Source organism: Podarcis cretensis, assembly GCF_951804945.1.
Source record: "Podarcis cretensis genome assembly, chromosome: 2".
NCBI classification, from domain to species: Eukaryota; Metazoa; Chordata; class Lepidosauria; order Squamata; family Lacertidae; genus Podarcis; species Podarcis cretensis.
In genome coordinates this window covers 62,425,725-62,443,428 of record NC_137171.1, presented here as the reverse complement: position 1 = coordinate 62,443,428, position 17,704 = coordinate 62,425,725, and the positions used below count along the sequence as shown (strand labels likewise).

The 17,704-nt window shown below is 42.4% G+C and overlaps 2 protein-coding genes across 10 annotated transcripts; one reads left to right on the top strand and one right to left on the bottom strand.

The window, feature by feature from the left end:
• The first annotated feature begins 1,711 nt into the window (after window positions 1-1,711).
• Window positions 1,712-16,972, top strand: HNRNPH1 (heterogeneous nuclear ribonucleoprotein H1). Of its 9 annotated transcripts, none has more exons than XM_079966489.1 (14): window positions 1,712-1,732; window positions 2,142-2,306; window positions 9,937-10,071; window positions 10,821-10,976; window positions 11,154-11,297; window positions 12,503-12,641; window positions 13,534-13,712; window positions 13,798-13,869; window positions 13,927-14,057; window positions 14,155-14,290; window positions 14,544-14,627; window positions 14,751-14,801; window positions 15,766-15,858; window positions 16,225-16,972. In XM_079966489.1, the coding sequence occupies exons 2-14, from the start codon at window positions 2,258-2,260 to the stop codon at window positions 16,341-16,343; spliced, it is 1,488 nt and encodes a 495-aa protein (XP_079822615.1). In that variant the 5' UTR covers window positions 1,712-1,732; window positions 2,142-2,257; the 3' UTR covers window positions 16,344-16,972. The 9 variants fall into 9 exon arrangements, with proteins under 9 accessions (XP_079822615.1, XP_079822614.1, XP_079822616.1 ...); XM_079966488.1 differs by lacking the exon at window positions 1,712-1,732 and adding an exon at window positions 1,774-1,928; XM_079966490.1 differs by lacking the exon at window positions 1,712-1,732 and adding an exon at window positions 1,861-2,012 and having other exon boundaries at window positions 9,943-10,071.
• LOC307210547 (deoxycytidine kinase 2-like) lies at window positions 3,861-9,254 on the bottom strand. Its single transcript, XM_079966501.1, has 7 exons — window positions 8,191-9,254; window positions 7,239-7,354; window positions 6,893-7,086; window positions 6,551-6,698; window positions 5,435-5,550; window positions 4,918-5,017; window positions 3,861-4,270 (listed from the first exon to the last, which is right to left on the bottom strand). The coding sequence occupies exons 1-7, from the start codon at window positions 8,285-8,287 to the stop codon at window positions 4,247-4,249; spliced, it is 795 nt and encodes a 264-aa protein (XP_079822627.1). The 5' UTR covers window positions 8,288-9,254; the 3' UTR covers window positions 3,861-4,246.
• Window positions 16,973-17,704: the final 732 nt, after the last annotated feature.

Genomic DNA, 17,704 nt, shown 5'->3' with positions numbered 1-17,704 from the left:
CAGCCACCAGGTCCTTGCAAATAATTGACCCCCCCTTACATTCTTTTACCTCCTGAATTCTTTAAGAGATAACCCTAAGATTGCAATCCCATACAAACTTACTTAGCGATAAGGCCCACTGAAATTCATGTAACTTTTTAAAGACAGTGGAAGTCTTTAAAAGCAGATGGACAAACTTTTTGTCGGTTTAACCTTTGGATGATACATTCACTTGTTAAAGTAGGAGGACTGGTAAAAGAAACCGGAGACTTTTCTGCAAGTGGACAAACTTGGACTTTAAACTTTAGTGCTCTACTATGCCAGCTCAGAGCTAGGATCAACAGATAATTGGCTGTATGTAACAGAGATGGGGGAAGGGGGATAAGGCCCACAGTTGGGGAACAGCCATACTTGCATTTTCTGCTTCTCTTTCTCACATATGCACACTGCCTTAAATTATGGAAGATATGCACTTGAGTACAGGAGAGGTCAGCACAGTGTTTTAAGAGCTTTAAAAAACAAAATCAAAAGGTTGCCCAAATTGTGAGCTGCTGGTGGTGTGTCTTGTTTTGCTCTACACACTTCAGACACTTTTTCACTGTGGTGATGCAACAGACATTCTTTTTCATGGACTTAGCCAGGATTTTTGGGGGGGCAGGCATTTTGTTAGGGGGCGCAGAACCTCAGTTAGCTATGTATTTTTATTGATTTTGGGGGCAGCTGCCCCTCCCTGTCTACACCCATGTTCGTTTTAGAAGTTCACAAAGTAGCATGGGGGGGAAAGAGTCACTTGTCACCAGTCTTAAAATGACACACTTCCTATCAACTGCAATCAATGTGCTAGTGAACAGATTGTGTGTCAGGTGTGGAATGTTGGGAAAAGGTGAAATTGATTTGCCACATTTCTATCCCACTTCGTCTCCAATGAGCTCAAGGTGGCAAAAGTGGTTTTCCTCCTCTCTTTTTTATCTTCACAACAACACTGTGAGGTAGTTTAGGCTGAGAGGCTTTCAGTGGCCCCAGTGAGCCCCATGGCTGAGCAGGGATTTTAACCCTAGTCTCCTAGCCCAACACTCTGGAAGCTAAATTAAGGGGCAAATACCTGGCTCCCCTGCACCAAGGACATACCCTTCAACATTTCTCAGATGAAAATAGAAATGTCCCATTCCATAATGACAATTTTACTAGTTTTAACCCACACATCTTACTGGGTTGCCCCAGCCACTCTGGGCAGCTTCCAACATACATAAAAACATGGTTAAAACATTAAACATTAAAAAAAACCCACTTCCCTTTACAGGGCTGCCTTCAGATGGCTGGGGGTTGGGGTTGGATAATGCCATACCCTCCAACATTTCTCCAATGAAAATAGGGACAACCTAAGGAAAAGTGGGACATTCCGGGATCAAATCAGAAACCTGGGCATCAGAAAATAGGGACACTTGGAGGGTCTGAAAGGATACGACTGAGTACCCTTCCTTGGCTCCTCTGTATTTAAGTATGGAAAGGCTCTTCAGAGGAGCAGAACCACCAGCGGAGATAAGGATGCAGTTATTATGTGACGGAGTAAGAACGTCCATAGGATTCCAGCTGCTCCAAGATAGGGGGCTCGATCCGCAGCTCCAGCGTGTTCACTTTAGCCCTAGCGGCGTTCGCTTCTTCCTCGGGAGGATCAGGGACTGCAGCCGTGGGGTGGTCGATGCAGTAGGTCTCCTTCCAGCCCACCTGCCCCACAGGCCCTCCTACCCTGAAGGTACAAAAGAGCCTTGGCGCTTTAACGGAGAGCAAGGCATGGGGGAGACGCTGCCCCTCCGGCTCCTCTGTAGCCAAGCGATTGGTTGGTTCCGCTGGACGGGAATGGGGAGGGGTTACTTAATCTGATGTCACAAGCCTACAAGTGGGGGGAAGGAGTTATTTATAGAGGCGGAGAGCAACTGCGAGGAAGCCTGGTGAGTCTGAGGGAGGAAGCGGGAGTTGCGCGCGCGCGATCGGATTCGGCCTTTTCTGAAAAATACAATCTTCCTTAATTTGAGGTGCGCTATGGGGAAGCGGGGAGAGGGGGAGAGAAGGAAGCGACGCCAGTTCCGGCTGGGGAAGCTGGACGACGAGGGCTTTTTTTTTTTTTTTTAACGACCTCTCGTGTTCTTCCTTCATTGTTTTAGCGCCACGCTCGGTTGATCGACTCCGCCAGCCGCCTTGATCGTCGCCGGGCGAAAGGCAGACTTGCGCGCGAGCACGCACACACAGAAAGAACAGCGGGGAAAAAAGGCCCGACGCGATGGATCCGTGCCACACTGAAGAAACCGGCCCAGAGATCCCCGGCCTGGGTGAGTGGGCGCCGCCAACTGGCAAGGAGGTGGCGGCGGCGGCGGCGGCGGAAGGAATCCGCGGCCGTTAAGGCCGTTGCTTCTGCTGCTGCGGCTTTCGAGCGCTGGCGCAGATCGGGGGAGGGGGGGAGAGGAGGGGCTTCGGCGCAGACGCCTCGGTCCTCCGCTCTGCCTGCCTGTGTAAGTCCAACGAGGCTCCCTCATCCCTTCCTTTCTAGGCCTCTCGCCGCCACCAGCCTCCCCAGTGGGGAAAGCGGCGGGAGCGCGCCCTACGCTCTCCCGGGCCCTCTCCCTTTATATGCTCTCTGCCTTCCTCCTTTTCTCTTCCCTTTCTTCTCTCTCCTCCCCCCCCCTTCTCTCCTTTGACCACGTCCTGCCTCCGCCATTGTGGTGGGTGTTGCCCAATCTGCGCGCTCGGCGGCCATTCCGGGGCCTAGGCGGCAGTGGAGGCGGTAGAGCCGCGCTCGGAGGCCGCCGCGGAAGGAAACGGCTGGAATCGGCCGCCTTTCTCCCGTTTCTCTTCCTCTCCCCGCCCCCCCCCCCCCCACGTCGGGCCCTTATTTGCTTATAGTGAGGCGACGGCAGGGAAGAGAATAACGTGACTAGCTCTAGGACTGCGGGGGGGGGGGATCGCGCTGTAAATAGTGGGCGGGGGGAGAGAAAAGCTGTTTCGATAAGTAGAAATCCCCGAAATGGAGGGTAGCGCGACACGTGACCGACGGCGGTTCGGAGACTGGTCGGGCGTCGCGCGTCGAACTTGTCCCAGTCCTCCGCCCACCGCGCGTCTCCTTGCACAAAGCACCGCGCTGTTTGCTCCGCGGCGTGTCTGCTGAGGATGGCCCTGCCATGTGTTGCTGGCACGCTTGGAAAATAAAAATGATAGCCTCCCCGACATCTTAATCGAGCCATAAAGAATTGGCTGTGCTGGGTTCCGGGTTTCAGGGCGCACGTGGCAATGGCTCTTTAGCAAGATGCCCAATTCCTTCCTCTCTTCAATTATGGAACTAGCAATAGGCTCAACTAGCCAAGCTGTCCTTTACTTAGAAGTATTTTAATTGCTCTGCTTCATCTACCTAAGCAAAGGTGAGGAGTAAGACCTTTATAGGAAAAAAACCAATCAAACTTAAAGGAAAACTTGTCTTTCCGTATAAATAAAAAAGTTCCTCTGTATTGTATATAGTTTCGCTCCAGAGCACTGTTGAACTTTGACTTGCTTCTACCTTAAGATTATACATTTCATGGTTCTAAACTTTTAGTTTTCCTCCATAATCTCATACAACCCCCACCCCACAAAAAACCCTGCTAGTCTTAAATCTTGACATTTCTCAACCTGCCAGTTCTTAGGTTATGAACCCCTGTGACTAAGAAATGGGTGTATTGATAAGAATATGCTTTAAATGCACCAAAGAGTGGGCACATGCTGGTGAGATACCTGATCTGTCTCAGTTTAGTTCCTGAAAGCACATGGCCAATAGTACATGTGAATGTAGTGGCCTTGTTCTCTTGGAGAAAACATTTGCTGCAGTCAAGTTGTGATGAAGGCATTCACAGAGGTTTTATTTACAAAATGTTTATTGTACCTAAAACATATCTGATTACACAAAACAAGTTATCTGAACAAAACAACTTTGAAATAAGCTTTTTAGACACTTCCAGTAATGAGTAGAATTTCTTCTAAGTTGTATATTTGTGCAAGATGCACAAATTCTCTCATTTTACCTCAGAGAAACTCAGACCACAAGATGAGTTGATTCTGAAAACGATCCCAGTATCTTGAATAGCTTTTTACATCTATGTATTAAAGATTTTCTTTTCTGCTGGGTAGCAACCTTTCACCTTATGTCCATACAAAGAAAGCAGGAACTGTTTACTGTACAAAGTTATACACTAGATAAAATGGCACTTCTCCAAATATCCTCCTAGACTGGTATTTTTAGTTGCTAAGTTGTCAAAAAAGCCTTGACCTGTAAAAACAAGATACGTGAATGAGGTATTGAAAACAATTCTGATCAAAACCCTAGGGCCAAACCAGGTATTAAACATTTGCATGTGAGTTTGGCTATAAAATGTCCATGGAGGAGGTCACATGAGGAAAAAACTAGCTAATAATGTTTAGCATTCTGCACATTAGATAATCTAACCCGTAGCAGACAACTTTAATGGCAGCAGTCTAATACACTGATTTGGAAATTTGACTTTAATTTAATGGCATTTGATTCATGTGTATAAAACACTAGTCAAGCTTAGTGCAAGAGATCCTCAGACCTTGTGGGGGGCCAGACTATATTTTGAAAAATAAATAAAAATGAATGAATTCCTATGTCTCACAAATAACCCAGAGATGCATTTTAAATAAAAGCACATATTCTACTCATGTAAAAACATGCTGGTTCCCAGACTGTCAGCAGGCTGGATTTAGAAAGTGATTGGGCCGGATCCGGCCCCCGGGCCTTAGTTTGCCTACCCATGGTTTAAACAATAAAGTTGTAAGCAAGAAAAGGACAGTCAGCTATTGGCCATTTAAGCCCTCGTGGAATTTCTGACTACAAAAGGTAGATTGAGCTAAGTCAAGCACGTGGGCTTTAAAAAACATAGGATGGAAGATACTTACTTTTTCCAATAAGTATTCTTGTTTTATTTCATCATTTTTGAAATCATCATTAACATCTAAAACCAGAACTGGTATGTCTCTAAGATGGTCAAAATCCACCCTACAAAACAAAATCCACAAAGTTCAGTGTTTACTTGGAAGAAATATCAATTAACTTAAAAATAAGGAGTCTCAATGACATCCCATTTGTTAACCTCTCAGTTTCTAAACTGTTATGTTTATAGAATTTGTGGCTTAAACTTCGAGTCAAGTTAGGGTTGCATCTCCTAAAGACAACAAGCAGCAGGAGCACCTAAAACATTTTTAGAAGTAAGTAGCCACTGTGTTGCAAGATAACACTTTTTGCCATTTCAGTATGGCATTCTTTAAGTTACCTTTAAGAAAAAGTAGTAATATAATGAGCTAAACATAATAATCTAGTAACAACTTTGATTGCAGCGATGATAAAGGCAGGCTTTTTGTTGGGGGGGGGGCAAAACTAGCATAATGAAAGTGTCAAAGCTATGCGAGTTCTTACTTCATTGTCTTCTCATAAAGCCAGGTTTCATGTTTATAGTGAAGGTTTTCTAGATATTCCAGTGGAATTCCTTGTTCTTCCTCTCTGCCTCTATGGCGTAGCCTCTCCATGCATTTCTGTAATTTTTAATGTCACAATTTTTAATGTCACAATTTAGCACGCTGAATTGTTATTATGAAAAGTTCTCACATGTATCTAACTAATCGTTACCTTCAGTGAATTGCTGTAAATTTATATCTACTTAAACTTTACATATATCTAAAATGAATGCTACCTAATCATCAGTGTTGGACTTTGAAACATTATTGAAGTGGAACTACTTAGGTATACTAGCTTCTTAAACTTTAATATCAAAACTTTTCCATTAGCTTAAACACAGCCTAATACTTTGATTCAAAGCATGCTGACTTGGAAGCAAGTGTGATGAACTGAATTTGCTCCCAACTACATAGGCTTAGGACTCCAGCCTTCTTAATGCTTAGTAAACTTAAGAAAATGGATTGCAGTCTCCTGACAATGCAAGTAAATCATTGTTATTGAGAGAAGGATACAGAAGATTTTAAGAATGCTTTAGTTTAGATGGATATCCTACAAATAAGAATGTTTAAAAGGACTACATAAGCGCATTGTTGTCTCTCGGCAACAGTGTTTATGTAGATTCTGTTGACATCAGAATGTCTTGTTAAAAGGTTTGAGATCTAGGTTTACAGTGCTCTTTAACTGAGCAGGACTGTTTCTGGGTAAAATCAAGCATCAAGTTGCTGTTCATGAATATTGGACTAAAAGGTAAGATTGTGATTTGCCCATGTTTAGTGTCTAGGACAAAAGTTACTCCTCAGGGGCCATCAAAGACATATTCAAATTTGATTAAGTAAAAGCTTAGCACAATACAGGCAACTCCCCATTTGCACACCGTCAAGGCATGTGTGACCACTGGCACATGCGCCATTTTTGGCTGCAGAACGGTGGGCTTGTGTGCATCTTGCTGTGTATGGTGTTTCAGAACACAACCCCTGTGCAAATGAGTTGCGTGCACTCTATTCAGTATCAAGAGCTCCTAGTTCTGGTACTAGTATTGCATCTAAAACTAGTCAGTATGGGGAGAAGGAAGCATACCTCAGGGGTAGTCCTGAGGTAGATAATACCATCTAACTCTAGGCTGGAGTCAAACTGGTTCAGAAGCCATGCATGCCAATCCTGATAAATTGCCCACTCTGTTTCATTGATGTCTCCTGATTCGAATAAGTTGGAGGCAAACACATACCTGTAATAGAAAAGGCTTTTAAATGCAAATTGATACTGTGTACCTGAAGAGAAACTCAGTGGGTCTTTCACTGTACTGTTTACATTTAAAATGACTATTTTGGATGCATACTTCATATTTTTAGCAAGGTGTATGTAAAGTAGCCCCTTAATTCTACCAATATCTTATTTCTGTAAATGTATGCATGCTCTTACCTATCACTGTAGACTGATCTCTCAAAAAACTGTACAGGATGTTCTGCTTCAAGTAACTTGGCAGAAATTGGTTTTAATTGTGCTTTAACTCTACTCAAACAGGCGTAGGTCTGGAATGTATAAGCCCATCTTGTAGGTTTGCTGTACAACATCTGAAGTAGATTTCCACCACTCTTTTGAGATGTTGAAAGTTCCTGATAATGATAAAAAAGAAAGTCAGTAATCTTGTCACTTGGTTGTTAGACATACCAAACATCTGCTAGTGTAACCTAAGAAGCATAAAGTATTGCTAAGTTACATTGACTATTGCAACATTTAGCACCAGGGGGCCAGCATGCTTACTTACTTCAGACTCATTTTCAGTTGTCTGGATGTTGCACCACTTGGCAATTGGTTCAGGAATTATTTCCCACTCATCACTGTTCCTTGCTAGTAGTTGGACAAATGTTGACTTCCCTGCAGCTGTTAAGAAAATTCAGCTAGTATTAGGATAAGACATTGGTAGCATAATACAGAGACACACACTGGCCTTTCCAGAAGCTGAGGTATTAAAACACTTGCAAGGCTAGGCTCTTCTTTCTCTTATGAGTCCTATTTACCCCTTCTTCCCCAAGCTCCTGATTTGGAATGCATTTATAACGTTGTGTAACTTGGTTTTCTATCTCCAAATGACAAAACATTGTGTTGTGTGGAAGGTATGAGAGCAGAAAATAAGTGTACTTAGAGAAGTATTGGAGTATGTATTGAGTATGAGAAGCTCCAGGTTTTTATGGCTTTCTTACCCTTGCACCCTTTTCATTGAAGCCTGTTGTATGACTTGGCTGTTTCAATCCAGACCTTTGCAGTGACTTGTCTTAAAAACTGTTTTTGTTACCATTGATTTTTTTAAGGCCTAATATTATATAAGCGGATGTTCCATAAGCATATACTGTGAATCTATTCAGTAAATAGGTAAGGACAGCCTTGAGCCGTGTTTTTAGCAGAGGTAACAGGCGAACACAGCACTGTCCTTATCAATGTTTAGGCGCCAGCGCCTTAAATCCCGCCATATCAACGTCCGTCTTCCTAGCTGTAATTTGGCGCCGGAAGACGTGCTACTGGGACAGAGGGGGAAAGAGCACTCCACTGCCGTCCCAATAGCTCTGTCTTTGTAAATAGGAAGCCCTCCTTGAAGCAAAGGCAAAGGCTTCATTTTTGCCACCGTTAATTTACAGGAGTTACATTTTTAAAAAGGCAGACACCAAAGTTCAGACATTCCTATCAAGCAAACATAGGCGGGTCCAGGGCCAGGCACTTACCGATATTCCCTTCAATGGTGATTTTCTTCAGGCGTTTTTGGAAGCTGCGGTCCAGCGCACTGGGTGCGACGCAGGGGCGCTTGGCGGGGGGATACATGGCCAGCGGCCTTTGTTTGCCTGGCTTCAGGAAGGAACTGAGGCGAGCTCTTCCCGCGCCTTCGCGTCTCTTCAAGAATCCCGCCTGTGCTCAGCCAATCCATAGCGGCGTCCCGCCTCTGCTTTTTCTCCTGTCCCGCCCTCTTGGCTCTGCTGCCAAGGAGAGCTCGACCCTTCGCTCCCGCGCTCTGGAAACCGCCGCCCGCCCTTCTTGGGGAGTCGCGGTTGAAGTTGCTTCTTGCAGTCCTCGCCCCTTGCCGCGTGTCTCCCCTTTCACAAAGTGCCTCGCAATTTCAGGTTGGATCTTTGTTTCGGCTGTGTTATTGGGGGCTTTGCAATTGGCGCCTATGTTGTTGTGGTAAAATTGCAATTTCCATGAATTATGGAACCAGAATGTTCCATAAGCAGAATTGGGCGCACGTGGTCGTGTGGAATCGGGTTAAAGTGGAAAGAGGTCGAATAATTAGTTGGGGCTTAATTCCCCGATCATCAAGGAAGTGGCATTACAGTATAAAGCATGTAAGGAATCGTTAGGTCTGTGTAGCCCACAACATATTTTATAAGGTACTTTGAGCGCCATTTGTGTTCCTGTGCCATTTTGAGTTGGAAGAGGCTAATTATACCGACATTGTACGTTAGTCTTATACTGGTACAGCTTGCGGTGCCACTGGTGCTGTCTTGAGCGAAATGTGGTGATTTGTCGGTGCTGCCATGTTTGATGGCCATTTCCGTATGCGTTGAAAGCACGTACAACATGGATGACTCCACCGCTTGATTATGCAATGAAGGGTATAGGCCTCGTAGTCTTGCGTGTAAGGGCAAATCAAAAGAGCCAACTTGGGGGAGGGGGTTGGCTTTGTTCTTCGGCGCATGCGTACGATGAGCGGGGATTGAGTTGGGCAGTCTAAGCAGGACGAGAGCAGGATCGGTTGTTGCGGGAGGGGGCGGCGGAATCCTACCAACTTTGTTTTACTCGGAAGTAAATGCCATTAAGTTCACTAGGGGTGTACTGTATTCCCAAGTAAAAGCGCACAGCGATTGGTAGCCTGGGACTCGCAGCGGGGAGGGGGAGGGGGGAGTTTTGTCTGCCACAAGTCATGCGCAAGTGGCGTTTGTATTTTCGGCGCGGGGGAGGGATGGGCAGACAGCACAGCGCATGCGCCGGGTGGGGATGTGCGCGCACGCGCCGTGAGCTGCGTTTTCGGCCACGCCGCGCAAGAAGCAGGTGAGCCCCCTCGTAGTTTTGTAGCCGTTGGTCCTGTCCCAGTTCGGGTTCCGCGAGTATTTTTTTGCTTCGACTAGTGAGGGGCCTCTCTGCGCAGTCGGTTCTTCGGACTGCTCTCGACGACCGAGGCCTGTTTTTTTCTGAGGCGGCGCCAGGGCTCGGCCGAGCGGAAACGCAAGTCCTCCGTCGGCGCCATTTCATAAGTGAACCTAGAGCGCGCCGCCGCCCGGCCCACTGGGTTCGCAGAGGCGAAGCGACCCTAAAACCCGCCCGCGGGGGACCAGCATTTCGGTTTGCCATGTGTACGTGGGGAAGAGACTTGAGTGGGGAAGAGGGAGGGCGAGCGGCGAGTTTGGGCGGGCGAGGTGCTCCGTTGCCGATCTTCTGCCCCACTCAGTGTGGCGACGTCTTTGTTTGCCCCGTAGCAACAGAAGGCGAAACGGAGACTACGCTCACTTCCAGCATGATGTTAAACACCGAAGGCGGCGAGGGGTATGTCGTGAAAGTGCGAGGGTTGCCTTGGTCCTGCTCCGCGGATGAGGTGCAGAGGTTTTTCTCCGGTAAGAGCCGTTCGCGTGTCTGCTTCTCTCTCTCTCTCCCCCCCCCCCCAGTCTCCATGGAGCAGGTTTCTTCCCTTACTCAGTTACTGTAGTGAAAGGTAAACAAGCTGTAGATTTGTTGTTGTTTATTCTCCATACCCTTTCCTCCATAAGAACTTCCGTGTTGCAGGTTAGATTAAATCTAGAACTCTGAATTAGAAAAAGAGTAAAATGAACAATTAAGTACTTTCCCCTCTGGTAACGGGAAGCTGCCTTCAAGGATATAACAGTTCATAATTTAGGCTCCAATCCTAACCCCACTTACCTGGGAGTAAACCTCATTGGATTCAGGACTTACTTTTGAGTAGACATGGTTAGATTTGTGCTGTTTACTTCAAATAGTATTAAGGACTACAAATGCTTAAAACTGCAAAGAAATGAGAATGACAGCTCATGGTAATGAGAACAGAAATAAAGATCATAAGGTTATGTTTCCTTTGTCACTTTCCACCCCCATAATAATATTATGGCTAAGTTAATTTTGCTTTTGTTCTTTTTTGAAGTTAAACATATAATTACATAAATAATATATTCTGTACTGCAGGATGAAACTGTTTACTTGAAAGAACCTTATTGACTTCTATTGAGATTTCAAGGACACACATCAGATTGTAGCCGTACAAGCCAAGCCTTTGCACAGTTAGAAGTCCTTGATGAAGTTAGTGTTGCTTCTGACAGTGTGTTAAACTTGTTCTTCTGCTCTTTCTTAGAATGCAAAATACTAAATGGATCTTCAGGGGTCCGTTTTATCTACACAAGGGAAGGAAGACCAAGCGGAGAAGCATTTGTTGAACTGGAGACCGAAGAAGATGTGAAGCTGGCATTGAAAAAAGACAGAGAAACAATGGGACACAGATATGTTGAAGGTTTGGATTGAATTGACATAGTAACTGACTTAAGTAGCTCTTCGGTTGGGTGGAGCTTAGATGCATGGTTATTCTTCTGTGTGTATGTAAATGTGAACCTGTTCTCCAAATGAATGTCGTGCATTGACCTTTTTGTGCCATGTTCCAAAATTCATTAATTCTAAGTGCCTCTTGCAGTCTTCAAGTCAAACAACGTTGAAATGGATTGGGTTCTGAAGCATACTGGTCCTAACAGCCCTGATACGGCTAATGATGGTTTTGTACGTCTTAGAGGACTTCCATTTGGTTGTAGCAAGGAAGAAATTGTTCAGTTTTTCTCAGGTATGTGGGGTATAAGTTCTAGCTATAGCTGTATTGGTAAAGATTAGAATTGCAATGGCACTGAAGTAATGCCTAGCCAACTAAAATAAATAATCCTTGAAAGGCCAATTCTGTATGGTTATGCTTTAGGTATTTTTAAAGACAAACACAGTAGTTTAAATTATTTGATAATTTGAGAACTGCCTCTGAAACTTGATGTAGCAAGTAAAACTTTATTCCAGTCTAACCCTGCAAAGCTTTATGGACTAACTAATCGTTACACCATAAAGTAAAGATTGGAAGCAAAGTTGCCATTTTAACTCTTCCACTCCACTCAGCCAAACATTTAGAATGCTTTCTTAAATTTGAGTGTCTAGAATAAGGTTATTGAATAAATGTTATAACTTTAGCTTGGTTGAATGGATGGAAGGAAATGCTCACATGTGTAGTAGAAGCTCTTTATGACATGTAAAAGGAATACAGAAAATAAGTATTTGTCTGATAGGTTTAAAAATATTTGCTTCAAGGTTTGGTATGTCATAAAGTAATTTGCTCTTAAAAACTCTATTGAAACTGAAATGTTAAAGCAAATGGAAGTGAGCGTTACATCAGAATGTTTGGAATATATTGCAGTAGTCCAGATAAGTGTGAATGTACTCTGATGAATTGTGATAAACAGATCAACTTGCACTGTATTAGATTTCTGTTGAAATATTTTTTCCCAAGTTGTTTTTTCTTCATAAAATTTAATATGTATATACAGTGTCTTGAAATGAAGTGTTTATGAAAATGTAAATCTTTGATTTTGTTACTAGATCTGTTAAATATTTTGCATGAAATTATCTTTGAGTTTAATTTGATTCTTGTTAAGATCTAGAATTGACATTTTTAGAGGAATTTTAATTGTTCAATTGAATTTATTTATTAGTAAATTGCTGCTTTAATCTTTTTCTTAACACATCCTGCACTAATTGGAAATAATATTAATCAAAATGTTACAGAAATGTCTTTTATGCAAGCAGGCTGAGTTAAGAATCTTTTAAATAGTATGTAATAAGTGTTTCTTGTTGACATGTTTCTTTTATAGTGTTTAATAGTATGGTTTACTGATTCTGAAATTTATAAAGTATAACTTCTGGTGTATTTTAAAGCTATAAGAAAATCATGATTGGGCTTGTGATGTTAATATTACCCCCCTACTGGGGTTATTTGTCCTTGGGTTGAAGGGTTGGAAATCGTGCCAAATGGGATAACATTGCCGGTGGACTTCCAGGGGAGGAGTACGGGGGAGGCCTTCGTGCAGTTTGCTTCACAGGAAATAGCTGAAAAGGCTCTAAAGAAACACAAGGAAAGAATAGGGCACAGGTGGGGATGGATGGTTGGTTGGATATGTCGCTCTTCTTATGGTAAACTGTTATTAAATCCATATTCTCTCTTCTTAAGTGCTCACCTCACAACATGTAATTTCATGCCCTACTAACACCCCCAATTTTATAATGAAACGTTAATTTTTGTTATGTTTGTGCAAACTGGCTGTGAAAGGCTAGTTCGTCTACCCTTCCCTAGACCTCTCAAAACTGTTCATTCTGAACAAGTTTAAATGATATTTAAGGAAGTTGAGAGATTATGGCTTTAAATTTTTCTAATAGCACCAATTATGCCTCTAGCTCTAAAGACACTTAGCATTTTATTACCATAAGAAAATGTGATTACTAAACTTGTTCTATATATTGATGTAACATTTTCTTGTATAATTTTTCACATAAACACATAATTTCCAAAAATGTCACAAAGGGATTTATTCTAAGTTTTGTGACGTATTAATTGAAGCATGCACCTTTTTTGCATTTGCTGATTTGCTATGCAAACGCATAGGATGGGCTCATGAGCACATAGTGCTTTTTGGAGTGTATTGATGGATTAGAATTCTGGCGGAGGCTGGATTTCTAACCCTCTTGCATATTGCCATATGAGCAAAATATGGGTGCTGTTGAGTGGACATTAGTCCCTCCAAGTTCTGATTCTTCAGAAGCTTAAACTAGTTTGCTCTCCCTAACCCTTAAGGTTGGGATATCTTAATGAGCAACCTCAAACTGATTTACTGAATTAGCCTTGGATTATTTTCTATGACTAAACGTAAAAATTCTGGCTTAAAATTGCCAGTTCCAAGGCTGTGGTATTGTAATGTATTATATTGTATAACCTAATATGCAGATTTTAAAAAACTCAACTAGTTTTATGTGTGTGAACCTTTTAGGTACATTGAAATCTTCAAGAGTAGCAGAGCAGAAGTGCGCACTCATTATGATCCTCCTCGCAAGCTTATGGCCATGCAGAGGCCAGGTCCTTATGACCGGCCGGGCGTGGGAAGAGGCTACAACAGCCTTGGTAGAGGAAGTGGTTTTGAAAGAATGAGACGTGGTGCATATGGAGGAGGTAAATATATAGAGCTTTCTTATTCAAAAACAGATAGTTCTGTTGGAAGATCATTTTCAACATAACTCTAAATTGTGGGTTGCAGGTTATGGTGGTTATGATGACTATAATGGATATAATGATGGCTATGGCTTTGGATCGGATCGATTTGGAAGAGGTAAGAATTCTTGATTAGGGCAATAGAGGAAACTTGTCCTACATACAAAAGATTTAGAATGGACTGTTTCCACAGGGATGTCAGACCACAGGTATGGGGATGGATCCTCTACTTTCCAAAGCACAACTGGTCACTGTGTGCACATGAGAGGATTACCTTACAGAGCTACAGAGAACGACATTTACAATGTAAGTGACTGTCTTGACATTTTTATTTGCATTTGTTGCTGCAGAACATTGCCTGAGAAATTTTCATTGAGTTAATGACTGTCTTTTCTACCTATAGTTCTTCTCGCCTCTTAATCCTGTAAGAGTACACATTGAAATTGGGCCTGATGGTCGAGTAACAGGAGAGGCAGATGTTGAGTTCGCTACTCATGAGGATGCTGTTGCTGCAATGTCCAAAGACAAAGCAAATATGCGTAAGTTAAAGCTCCCCTGCAGATGTATGCACTTTTTAAAAAAACTGTAGAGTAGAATGAATCAGTTTACTATACTGGCTTTGCTTGTTAACATTGTGGTAACTTGGTGAGAGTGTGATGTTCACTACTGCTCATGATTCTCAGAATTGAATAGCCTTCAAGTTTTGCATCAAGTTGGCTAAGTTCTTTGTACTGTACATGAGGTAAGTTGAACTGTTTGTGTTCAGAGCATTGCTATTTTTTGTTTCCTTAGAACACCGATATGTAGAACTCTTCTTGAATTCCACAGCTGGAGGAAGTGGTGGTGCATATGGCAGTCAAATGATGGGAGCAATGGGTAAGTGTAAGCAATTCAGTTTCATGTTGTCCCGCTGATGTTTAACAAAACTGGCTAATTTTTACAGTTCTGCTTATTCTCGATGGCCTAAAACTAATATTCAACATTCTGTCTTAATCACAGTCAAGGAAACAGAAGGGGTAGTTCAAGATTGGAACACGAACACATTGGCAGGTATATAAAACTTTTGGGTCTACATTTTGACAATTAGACCGTTAAATAAGAAATGCATGTGTGAATGGTAGTATGGTTTCCAAGGTGCAGAGTGGTAACATTGGGTGCTTGGGGGAAGAGATGCTTGTTGCTAGTTTTCTACCTACAGCAGTCACTGCTGGCAGGGTGAGGGTAGGAATGTTGAATAGAAGGTAGAATTAAACTGGCAAAGATTGTACCACAATGGTGGTTCCTCTTATTGGATATCCTGTTAACTTGAATATTCAGTAAAACCAAAACTTCAGAAGCTTGGTTTGCTTGTACTAAAGTTTTATTCTGAAGTGGTGGTTCGTTTTATTTGTATGTGGTGCATATGCTGTTTTAGTAGCACTTTACAGAATGGCTTCGTGCTTTACAAGGTACAATTAAGTTAAAAAAGCAAACTTCATATCCTCAACTGCAAATGAGTTTTGCAGCTGTATTTTGCATTTAGTTTGTACAAAAATGTAGAAAGGTGTTCTGTGTCAGGTGCAGGTTTCCTAGTCACAGCTTGGAAAGACTAACTTCTTTTGGCACCTCCCCTGAGCTGTTTAAAGCTACATACAAAAGGCTTTTGTGTTGTCTGTTAGCCACATAATGAAGGCTATGCTCTATATTGCCAAATGCTGCTTCAGATAGGTTTGAAATGAATGGTGGCCAAGAAATAAAATAGCAGTTTCGGGGGGGGGGAGAGACACCCTCCTCTGCTTCTAATTCAATTGTTCATATAATTTGAAAACTCCGCTGCTATAAGAATCTATAAATTGCTTATCTGCAAATAAATTCCTGAGTGAAGAGCAAATTAGGAAGAATATTCTCAAAATAAAGTTCAGGTACACAGTGAACTAGGAGCAGACTTGCCTTTTTAAAGTAGCATGTAGGCATATGCTTTTTGTGGAAGGTGACTGTAGCCAAGGTCTTAACATGTGTGTCCTTAACTTGAAAGGAAGCCAATCCAGTTACGGTGGTCCAGCTAACCAGCAGTTGAGTGGGGGTTATGGAGGAGGCTATGGTGGTCAAAGCAGCATGAGCGGATATGGTAAGATATTTTTATTAGTCTTGGATGTGTTATGCAGTTAGCTACCCACCTAATGCAAGGATCAACTGGTCTTGAAAAAGTTAAAATATTATATTGTCCAAATACTTGGTTTCAGCTAGAAAATCCGTTTAGATGAGCGAGCAGGAAAAGCTTTCAGTGACTAGATTTTTTAAAAAAACAACACTTAAAAGATGATGTTGGGTGATGCAGAGTTGGATCCAGTCTATATGAAGCTAGCCTGCCACTTCCATTGTGTGATAGTACAGGATCTAAAGCAGGTTATAAGGATAACTTGGGGGTGAGGGAAATGTGGTGCCATGTATGTAAGTGACTGCACTGAATTGTCTTATTTGTTATCTGTCTTAGGTAACCAGAGTGCAATGAACAGCAGCTACTACAGCAGTGGGAATCGTGCATCCATGGGAGTGAATGGCATGGCTGGAATGTCGAACATGTCGAACATGAGTGGGGGCTGGGGAATGTAACTGGTCTCCTAATTTTTGGTCAACTTTTTTTAAGAAAACAAAACAAACTAAGTTTAACAGTTTTGCAATACACGCTTGTGATTTATGCTTTACTTGTAAGTGAAATCAGGATCATTTTAAAACATTCAGGTTCAGTATTTTTGAATATGCTGAAACATTCATCTAGGATATAAGTCAAGTAAAGAAGTTCCTGTTAAACAATTTTCAGCTTTTTTCCAGTTTTTGTTGTAGGAGTGTATTTGAGCAGTAAGCGTACTTAGGTTAAAGCTGTTTCAATTATGTTAAATGTTGCTCTTATACCATATAACACCAGACGCTGTTTTCAGAGCATGTTCAAGAACATGCCTTTTTGTACAAACAAGATATAGGAGCTGTGTTGGAATCTCAAAAGTGAACATTTGGCATGTTAGTTCTAGTTTTTTCTTTTTAATATCTTGTAAGGCACATTTAAGCTTTTTAAGTTAATGGGGAAATGTGAGACGCAATACGGCTACCTTTAGGATTTTGGTCTTGGTGTTCGTATGAAATCTGAGGCCTTGATTTAATCTTTCATTGTATTGTGATTTACTTTTAGGTGTTTGCGCTTAAGTGAAAATTGTTAAAATAAAACTTCCTTTTAAAAACTGGAACCTCTCTTGATTTGAAATGTGTACTGTGTTGCCAGCAGCAATTGATACACTAATTACCGTACTGCCACCAGTTTAGTAGTTTCATCCAGCAGCAGAAAGTTGCTGTTTGCAAAGTCAAGAGTTGTCAATAACCACTGAAACAGAACTTGACAAAGAATGTAAATGCTAATGCTGAAGAAGAGCAGTCATAACCCACCACTATTCTCTATTTACCTATTACTTAAAATAGTTGGATGTTCTGGTTAGCTTGTGTAGATTTAGGGAACAGGGAACTACTTGGGGTGCATTTCATTCCCACATGTGCCTGTGTCACATGACTGCTGTTACCTATAAGGACTGGTGTAGACCAACTTAAACCTGAATGGAAACCAAGAGGCTTAAGGGCTACACAGGGTTCTCTCCAATGAAGTCATCCTGTTACAAGAGGATCTTGTGCTAACAGGAGGGTCCCATCTCCCTATAACAGCCCCAACCAGTCTGCTCTGGAGGTTGGGAAAACCCCCAGAAGAGATGTTTACAGGTGGAAGTCCTGCTAATGGACATCATCACTGCATACACCACTGTTTCACATTTCTTTGAACTTTCACAAATGAAAGAAAAACATCCTCAATTGCTTTGACATGTTTGTTGGCTTCTGACTCCATTGCAGTTCATATCACCACCTTGTAAGCAAGTTTTGCTATATGAATTTTTTGCACATGGTCGAAGTCACTGTTAAATCTGAATTACAAG

Coding starts and splice junctions, on each gene's coding strand:
- LOC307210547 (XM_079966501.1), bottom strand. CDS start 8,287: ATGTATCCCCCCGCCAAGCGCCCCTGCGTCGCACCCAGTGCGCTGGAC. Junction 7,355..8,190: donor CACCATTGAAGGGAATATCG/GTAAGTGCCTGG, acceptor TTTTCTTAACAG/CTGCAGGGAAGTCAACATTT. Junction 5,551..6,550: donor ACCTCAGGACTACCCCTGAG/GTATGCTTCCTT, acceptor TAAAAATTACAG/AAATGCATGGAGAGGCTACG.
- HNRNPH1 (XM_079966489.1), top strand. CDS start 2,258: ATGGATCCGTGCCACACTGAAGAAACCGGCCCAGAGATCCCCGGCCTG. Junction 14,291..14,543: donor CAAAGACAAAGCAAATATGC/GTAAGTTAAAGC, acceptor TTGTTTCCTTAG/AACACCGATATGTAGAACTC. Junction 14,802..15,765: donor GAACACGAACACATTGGCAG/GTATATAAAACT, acceptor TTAACTTGAAAG/GAAGCCAATCCAGTTACGGT.